Consider the following 10,314-nt stretch of genomic DNA (forward strand, 5'->3'; position numbering starts at 1 on the left):
GACAAGGCAAGTTCTTATCAGAGAAGGAAAATAATGTTTTAAATGGAAACTCGTTTGTGGCGCCATCTATCGGGGAACATCTCTGAGCGGATAATCAGAATTTTATTCAGTGCTAATGGCGCCATCTAGTGATGTTTAAAATGTTTAATTGTGAATTCTTATTTAAAAAAAAAATTATTTTTGGAAGGAATAATGCTTCGCTGTGAATTAAAATGTTATGGAGTGGATTTGAACTCGTGACATAAAGATTCTTCAGTCGGCGGTATGGTCAACGCCTTAGACCGCTCGGCTGAAGAATCTTACAAAGAAGTAACAATTTAAAGTTCATATACTCACACAGGGGATAATTTTACAATTAAATGATGAAAGTCAAGAGTAGATGAATCAGACAAAAGAATTTTAATGACAAAGAGCCTAATCAAAGCAACGTGATCTAATAAATCCTTAAGAGAGAGATAAAATATTTATTTTTGCTTTTTAAGGGGTGATTGCTACATGATTAAGAAATTTTCTTGTTTAAATTTGTTCCAGACAGGATGACCAATTCAATGAGACTACGTCACAAGTCTCAATTACTGGACGAATCAGAGTTCAGATTGTTATCAGCTTATCTGAGCAATTCTAGCTTTATTTCAGTAAAGACATCAGTTTGAAGTGTTCTGCTGTCGGGTTCACTAGACGTTTACACCATGAGCTTCAAGGGTCAGAAACGAAAATGCGACAGTACAAGCAACTCTGCCAAGTCGGCAAAATTTGACGAAATTAAAGTAAGTATTGCTCCTTTATTCGTTTTTGAAAATAAGAATAGTGTATTTGTTTGAAAACTTTATGATTTATTCTAATTTTCTATTGCAGCCGGGAAACCCATTTTTGGAGAAGGACGTGCCAGAAGGACTTTTTCCGATTGGAGAAGAGGTGTTCGTGTATCCCAATACTTTCCAGAGCAACGTCAGCCTGCAGATACGAAAATTTCACAAATATGGAGAAAAGTACTACCCGACGAAGGAAGGGATCTCCTTGCGGCCTTGGTGGGCTACAGATATCATAGGAAAGAAATCAGTGCCTCAAACCAAGCAACAACTGCGTACGATATTTGAACATGAACTCACCATCGAGAGCAATGACTTTGCTCATTTCAAATTCACGCGTTTAGCACCAAATGGAGAGCCCCGATCAATCACACTATCGGCAGAGCAATGGACTGAAATGATCCGACAACAAAATGCTATTACGAATGCGTTGCTAGATCATGTATTCCGTGAAATGGACTTTTTGAACGCGTACAGTACCATAACGAATACCACAGTAGCAAAAAGCACCTTGCCTGCTTCGTTGGATACAAGTTTGGGTACGCATTACCTTCACAACGTGCTAGAGAGTGTTCTGTGTAAAATGTTCAAAGACAAGGGACTTAAAGATCCCGAAATGTTAGCTGAAGAACTACATGGGAATCGCATTGAGAATTTTAATTCTCTTGCACTAGCTATGGACGTTTTAGAAATGGCCGAAGAATTTCGGGAAAATTTGTGGGAAGACCCAACATTTTTGTGTATGAAGCCCGCAATGTATGTAACTGAACATTTTTTAAAACATGTAGAACTAAACAAAGTTCTGTCTTCTGTCCGTGAAAAACTATGTCCATCAGACGCATTTGAGTATTTTGAATAAAAATGTGAAAAAAAAAAAAAAAATGTACACAAATGAAAATTTGATATTATGTTTGTAAATTGCTTTAAGAAAAAAATAAAATGTCATTGCTAAGAAAAAATTGTGCCGTTATTGTAACATTTTTCAAGAAGGAAAAAAGAAGTTCTGCATTAAAAAAAAAAAAAAAAAGATATTGTTACATTTTAATAACACATTCTCGGGGGAAATATATGCGAAATACGTTGCTTATACTAAATTTTGTCTTTGTTGTATTAGTTTGAAAGAAAAAAAGTTGTTCTGCATTGAAAAAAAAAAAAAAAAAAAAAAAAACTTTACAGACAACTCAGATTAAAACTTTGGAAAAAAAATATTTTCCGTAATATATTATTAGGAAAAAATAATATGTTTGTTAAAATACAATAAAACTATGATTTAGTTTTCTGGATTGTAGAAATGAGGCAGTAAAATAAAATTTATATCAATACGTTTTTCAAAATTTATAATTTTCTCTTTGTATTTTTTCCATATATCCGAGTTACATGAAGCGTGTGATGTCTCGGAAGCAAAGGGGGAGGAGAACGGTTCTAGTTCTGTGTATTGTTTTCAATCCATTGACATGTTTAAGCTTTAATATCTAATTTTAGCCTTTCTCTTAGTATTAGTCGAAGTCCTTGGCATGTACTAATCTATTGAAATATCACAAAAATTATATTTTCATTCAGACTTAATTACAAAACCGTACAATGAGACGAAGAAAGCATCGACAGTATAAGTATTACTTACAAGAAAGTGCATATAGAAAGATATGAAAGAGTGATGTCGAAGTCTAATCCATCAACTATATTTAACAACACAATAAAAACACAAGTTTCTTTTAAAATGATAAACATCATTTATTCACACACAGTGAAAAACAATTAAACAAACTTACACCTTTAAGGGAAAACTCTTCAAAACTTTCAAGCATATTCTTAACATCGATTACATTGAATAAATCAGACACAAAACATTTTAAACATGGACTGTCAACATTCAGAGTAACGAACTCACGAGCCAAGGCTTCCCAATTAGCATTATAAAGAGCCTGTTCGAAAAAAGTGTCGAATTTTCGTCCCCTTCTTAATGATTCACATTCATGCACTCTCATGTAAAAAATGAATATATTTTTACAATCCGTGCATTCTTTTTAGAAAGACAGTTTATGTTTCGTATGAGTTCATTAAATAGGCACTTACGTAGAGAATCAGCTAATACATCAATTCTTTGTGCTGTGCATGTGTTGATTTCATCACATCGACTACCACAGGGATATTTTTTCTCAATTTCCGAAAGGATGTGCTCTTTTAGAGTACAAGTCATAAGTTTGTCTTTGACACTACGTGAGATACAAGGGGACGCGTAACACAATTTGTCAATCTAGCTTTCCATAAGTAGCACTCTCTCTGGCATCAACTGGAACACTTCTCGTTTTAGTTTGAACAATCTTTGCACACTAACACAGATGTTACCATTTGCACTCTCGTTGAATACACAAACGTTCTTTTTTACAACAAAAGCGAAATCACGGTCTTCGATTAATTTTTGATTTATATTTTTACGTAGACTTGAAATAAGCGAACTCCACACATCTGGTTCTAAGAAAATACCATCCTTAGTTGGACGAAAAATACCATCTTTCCCACATGTGTATCTTCTAATCTGCACGCGTGTACGTTTCCGAAAAGAATTCACTAAAGTGAAAATATTATCACCCAAGTGTATCATATCATCTGGCTGGGGGAGTAGGCTCAATGTACATTTTCGTGCTCGTTGCATCCATCTGTTCAACTTCAAGCTTCAAAGTTTCAGAATGATTTCCAGCAACGTCACTCATTCTTAACTTTTTCATAGGATTAGAAGTCTCAATGCCAAAATATTTTTTCTTTGAACTTAAAAGATAAAGCAAACTAGGTTTTAACACTAGCGTGTTAAGAAAAATCCTAAGTATATAGAGCAAAATTACACGACGTCTTTCCAAGCACAGAATCACACTGAAAATGATTCTCCAAACATCCACTATAAACCAACGCATATTCACTTTAACCAAAGAGAAGAAGTGTACATATGTTTCATGCTATTGACGTCATAGAATATCACATGAACTTTTGAGTAGAGTTGAGTTGTTTTCCACAGTATTCGGATTTTTAGAAAATGCCATGCGGGCGATTTCTCGGAAGCAAAGGGGGAACTGTGAGGGTGGCAAATCAAGGGTGTAGTAGCAATCCTTTACTCATTCCTGGTCTGGTGAATCACCTTGCCGGGAACGATGATTAATCAATGGAAGAAAAGGATCCGAACACATGCAGCACCGAGTAATAAAGCGGTTCAATGAATGAAATTTCAAAAAAAAAAAAAAAAAACTGATCTTATAATAAATGCTTTTAATTAAAAAAAAGCTTTCTTAGTTTCCAAAATCCGTCTCTTAATATCAGAAAGAATATCGTTCTGAATGAACATTGATCCTAGTTAAATGAAATTTCTTAGCGTTTCAAACTTAAAGTTCCCAATCACAAGATAATTTTGGAAGTAAACAACTCTAGTACAGGACATTTTTTTTACACTTTTTATTCTAAGCTTAGTTATATGAGTCTATGATTTATTTAGTTTTCAATATTTAGAGCATGGAAATTTTAAATTCTCATTCTTTTCCTATGTGAGTTTAAGTTTTATCAGTCCTTGATTTTGCACTTCTACATTTCTTGCAAAAGTTTACCATTATGAAACTTAGTTTATATCATTTTGACTTTGCAATGGTTACATTTTAATAAATTTTGCGATGTGATTAGTACTTTTAAATACTGTCTCTTCATTTTTAACTAGAGAAATCTTAGTTTTTTGGTAATTTGAAAATTAGAAGTTCTGTATTTTCATTCAACGTTTTTGTTATGTGTGCGTAAATTTCTACAATTCATGATTAATATTGTTATATTTTTTTGACTAAATTTTATTATAAGAATAATAAATGTTTTTGAACTCGGAAATTCTTACAATTTGACAAATACAAGTGTGTCAAAAGTTTATTAATTCCTGCTTGATACTTTGCTTTTGCTATGTGTTTAGTACTAATTTTCTCACTTGTGTTTAACGAGAGAAGTTAAACACAAGCGAAAATGCAGAAATTCTAAGTTTTTTTCAAATTGCAAGTTCTACGTTTTCACCCAACGTTTTTGTTGTTGCATGCAAAAATTTCTCGATTAGTACTATTTATGTATAAGTACTAGATATTTTTGTCTAAAATTTACTATACGAATATTGGTTGTTTTTGGGTTCAGAACTTATTGCACTTTTTCATTAAAGTTTTGCTATGTGAGTCTAAAGATTTTTGGTCCCTACTCGGTACCTTGAGTTATATTTTCAAAGTTTTACAAGATGAATCTTAATCTTTTTGACTTGGTTTTATTAATTTACTTATCTATTTGCATTTTGATTAAGTTTTGCTAAGTGATTAGTGCTTTTACAATCCCATTCACACTCTTATGTTTAACTAGAGAAATCTTAGTTTTTGGTATTTTGAACTTAGAAATTATAAATTTTCATTCAATGTGTTTATGTGTGAGTAAATATTTATCATATCATGATTAATTGAGCAAAGTACTCATGTGCAACTAAGATAATGCAGGTATATCAATACTATAACTCTTTTCTAAATTTACGTTTTAGTAAAAGTTCTATAGTTCCTGGTAAATTTAAAAAGGTTATCTTTATAACAGGCAAACATAAAGTTCGTTTTCCAATTTAAAAAAAAAAAAAAGTTGGTGTGTGGGGAGATGTTTCTTTACACTCGATGTAAATAGATGATATAGTGGTCGAGATCTGATCAAGATTTCAATTTTCTTTATGATGAGTTTATAACTTGTATTTTTTGGCGGGGCACAAAGGCGCGGGATTAAAAAGCACAAGCACATTTCATCAAGAGTCAATGGTAAATAAATCCCATGCCTCTGCGCCCCGCCAAAAAATACAAGTTATAAACTCATCATAAAGAAAATTGAAATCTTGATCAGATCTCGACCACTATATCATCTATTTACATCGAGTGTAAAGAAACATCTCCCCACACACCAACTTTTTTTTTTTTTTAAATTGGAAAACGAACTTTGTGTTTGCCTGTTATAAAGATAACCTTTTTAAATTTACCAGGAACTATAGAACTTTTACTAAAACGTAAATTTAGAAAAGAGTTATAGTATTGATATACCTGCATTATCTTAGTTGCACATGAGTACTTTGCTCAATTAATCATGATATGATAAATATTTACTCACACATAAACACATTGAATGAAAATTTATAATTTCTAAGTTCAAAATACCAAAAACTAAGATTTCTCTAGTTAAACATAAGAGTGTGAATGGGATTGTAAAAGCACTAATCACTTAGCAAAACTTAATCAAAATGCAAATAAATAAGTAAATTAATAAAACCAAGTCAAAAAGATTAAGATTCATCTTGTAAAACTTTGAAAATATAACTCAAGGTACCGAGTAGGGACCAAAAATCTTTAGACTCACATAGCAAAACTTTAATGAAAAAGTGCAATAAGTTCTGAACCCAAAAACAACCAATATTCGTATAGTAAATTTTAGACAAAAATATCTAGTACTTATACATAAATAGTACTAATCGAGAAATTTTTGCATGCAACAACAAAAACGTTGGGTGAAAACGTAGAACTTGCAATTTGAAAAAACTTAGAATTTCTGCATTTTCGCTTGTGTTTAACTTCTCTCGTTAAACACAAGTGAGAAAATTAGTACTAAACACATAGCAAAAGCAAAGTATCAAGCAGGAATTAATAAACTTTTGACACACTTGTATTTGTCAAATTGTAAGAATTTCCGAGTTCAAAAACATTTATTATTCTTATAATAAAATTTAGTCAAAAAAATATAACAATATTAATCATGAATTGTAGAAATTTACGCACACATAACAAAAACGTTGAATGAAAATACAGAACTTCTAATTTTCAAATTACCAAAAAACTAAGATTTCTCTAGTTAAAAATGAAGAGACAGTATTTAAAAGTACTAATCACATCGCAAAATTTATTAAAATGTAACCATTGCAAAGTCAAAATGATATAAACTAAGTTTCATAATGGTAAACTTTTGCAAGAAATGTAGAAGTGCAAAATCAAGGACTGATAAAACTTAAACTCACATAGGAAAAGAATGAGAATTTAAAATTTCCATGCTCTAAATATTGAAAACTAAATAAATCATAGACTCATATAACTAAGCTTAGAATAAAAAGTGTAAAAAAAATGTCCTGTACTAGAGTTGTTTACTTCCAAAATTATCTTGTGATTGGGAACTTTAAGTTTGAAACGCTAAGAAATTTCATTTAACTAGGATCAATGTTCATTCAGAACGATATTCTTTCTGATATTAAGAGACGGATTTTGGAAACTAAGAAAGCTTTTTTTTAATTAAAAGCATTTATTATAAGATCAGTTTTTTTTTTTTTTTTTTTTTTGAAATTTCATTCATTGAACCGCTTTATTACTCGGTGCTGCATGTGTTCGGATCCTTTTCTTCCATTGATTAATCATCGTTCCCGGCAAGGTGATTCACCAGACCAGGAATGAGTAAAGGATTGCTACTACACCCTTGATTTGCCACCCTCACAGTTCCCCCTTTGCTTCCGAGAAATCGCCCGCATGGCATTTTCTAAAAATCCGAATACTGTGGAAAACAACTCAACTCTACTCAAAAGTTCATGTGATATTCTATGACGTCAATAGCATGAAACATATGTACACTTCTTCTCTTTGGTTAAAGTGAATATGCGTTGGTTTATAGTGGATGTTTGGAGAATCATTTTCAGTGTGATTCTGTGCTTGGAAAGACGTCGTGTAATTTTGCTCTATATACTTAGGATTTTTCTTAACACGCTAGTGTTAAAACCTAGTTTGCTTTATCTTTTAAGTTCAAAGAAAAAATATTTTGGCATTGAGACTTCTAATCCTATGAAAAAGTTAAGAATGAGTGACGTTGCTGGAAATCATTCTGAAACTTTGAAGCTTGAAGTTGAACAGATGATGCAACGAGCACGAAAATGTACATTGAGCCTACTCCCCCAGCCAGATGATATGATACACTTGGGTGATAATATTTTCACTTTAGTGAATTCTTTTCGGAAACGTACACGCGTGCAGATTAGAAGATACACATGTGGGAAAGATGGTATTTTTCGTCCAACTAAGGATGGTATTTTCTTAGAACCAGATGTGTGGAGTTCGCTTATTTCAAGTCTACGTAAAAATATAAATCAAAAATTAATCGAAGACCGTGATTTCGCTTTTGTTGTAAAAAAGAACGTTTGTGTATTCAACGAGAGTGCAAATGGTAACATCTGTGTTAGTGTGCAAAGATTGTTCAAACTAAAACGAGAAGTGTTCCAGTTGATGCCAGAGAGAGTGCTACTTATGGAAAGCTAGATTGACAAATTGTGTTACGCGTCCCCTTGTATCTCACGTAGTGTCAAAGACAAACTTATGACTTGTACTCTAAAAGAGCACATCCTTTCGGAAATTGAGAAAAAATATCCCTGTGGTAGTCGATGTGATGAAATCAACACATGCACAGCACAAAGAATTGATGTATTAGCTGATTCTCTACGTAAGTGCCTATTTAATGAACTCATACGAAACATAAACTGTCTTTCTAAAAAGAATGCACGGATTGTAAAAATATATTCATTTTTTACATGAGAGTGCATGAATGTGAATCATTAAGAAGGGGACGAAAATTCGACACTTTTTTCGAACAGGCTCTTTATAATGCTAATTGGGAAGCCTTGGCTCGTGAGTTCGTTACTCTGAATGTTGACAGTCCATGTTTAAAATGTTTTGTGTCTGATTTATTCAATGTAATCGATGTTAAGAATATGCTTGAAAGTTTTGAAGAGTTTTCCCTTAAAGGTGTAAGTTTGTTTAATTGTTTTTCACTGTGTGTGAATAAATGATGTTTATCATTTTAAAAAGAAACTTGTGTTTTTATTGTGTTGTTGAATATAGTTGATGGATTAGACTTCGACATCACTCTTTCATATCTTTCTATATGCACTTTCTTGTAAGTAATACTTATACTGTCGATGCTTTCTTCGTCTCATTGTACGGTTTTGTAATTAAGTCTGAATGAAAATATAATTTTTGTGATATTTCAATAGATTAGTACATGCCAAGGACTTCGACTAATACTAAGAGAAAGGCTAAAATTAGATAATAAAGCTTAAACATGTCAATGGATTGAAAACAATACACAGAACTAGAACCGTTCTCCTCCCCCTTTGCTTCCGAGACATCACACGCTTCATGTAACTCGGATATATGGAAAAAATACAAAGAGAAAATTATAAATTTTGAAAAACGTATTGATATAAATTTTATTTTACTGCCTCATTTCTACAATCCAGAAAACTAAATCATAGTTTTATTGTATTTTAACAAACATATTATTTTTTCCTAATAATATATTACGGAAAATATTTTTTTTCCAAAGTTTTAATCTGAGTTGTCTGTAAAGTTTTTTTTTTTTTTTTTTTTTTTTCAATGCAGAACAACTTTTTTTCTTTCAAACTAATACAACAAAGACAAAATTTAGTATAAGCAACGTATTTCGCATATATTTCCCCCGAGAATGTGTTATTAAAATGTAACAATATCTTTTTTTTTTTTTTTAATGCAGAACTTCTTTTTTCCTTCTTGAAAAATGTTACAATAACGGCACAATTTTTTCTTAGCAATGACATTTTATTTTTTTCTTAAAGCAATTTACAAACATAATATCAAATTTTCATTTGTGTACATTTTTTTTTTTTTCACATTTTTATTCAAAATACTCAAATGCGTCTGATGGACATAGTTTTTCACGGACAGAAGACAGAACTTTGTTTAGTTCTACATGTTTTAAAAAATGTTCAGTTACATACATTGCGGGCTTCATACACAAAAATGTTGGGTCTTCCCACAAATTTTCCCGAAATTCTTCGGCCATTTCTAAAACGTCCATAGCTAGTGCAAGAGAATTAAAATTCTCAATGCGATTCCCATGTAGTTCTTCAGCTAACATTTCGGGATCTTTAAGTCCCTTGTCTTTGAACATTTTACACAGAACACTCTCTAGCACGTTGTGAAGGTAATGCGTACCCAAACTTGTATCCAACGAAGCAGGCAAGGTGCTTTTTGCTACTGTGGTATTCGTTATGGTACTGTACGCGTTCAAAAAGTCCATTTCACGGAATACATGATCTAGCAACGCATTCGTAATAGCATTTTGTTGTCGGATCATTTCAGTCCATTGCTCTGCCGATAGTGTGATTGATCGGGGCTCTCCATTTGGTGCTAAACGCGTGAATTTGAAATGAGCAAAGTCATTGCTCTCGATGGTGAGTTCATGTTCAAATATCGTACGCAGTTGTTGCTTGGTTTGAGGCACTGATTTCTTTCCTATGATATCTGTAGCCCACCAAGGCCGCAAGGAGATCCCTTCCTTCGTCGGGTAGTACTTTTCTCCATATTTGTGAAATTTTCGTATCTGCAGGCTGACGTTGCTCTGGAAAGTATTTGGATACACGAACACCTCTTCTCCAATCGGAAAAAGTCCTTCTGGCACGTCCTTCTCT

At 32.4% G+C, this 10,314-nt stretch overlaps 1 protein-coding gene across 1 annotated transcript in view; it reads left to right on the forward strand.

Annotated features, from left to right (window-relative positions):
• Positions 1 to 689: 689 nt before the first annotated feature.
• Positions 690 to 10,314, forward strand: part of LOC129222448 (cell adhesion molecule Dscam2-like) — a 327,768-nt gene continuing 318,143 nt past the window's right edge. The window contains exons 1-2 of the mRNA XM_054856962.1: positions 690 to 767; positions 856 to 1,549. Coding sequence (XP_054712937.1) covers positions 690 to 767; positions 856 to 1,549 — 772 coding nt within the window. The remainder of the gene's footprint in view (positions 768 to 855; positions 1,550 to 10,314) is intronic.

The sequence above is a fragment of the Uloborus diversus genome, chromosome 5 (genome assembly GCF_026930045.1).
Source record: "Uloborus diversus isolate 005 chromosome 5, Udiv.v.3.1, whole genome shotgun sequence".
Taxonomy (NCBI): domain Eukaryota; kingdom Metazoa; phylum Arthropoda; class Arachnida; order Araneae; family Uloboridae; genus Uloborus; species Uloborus diversus.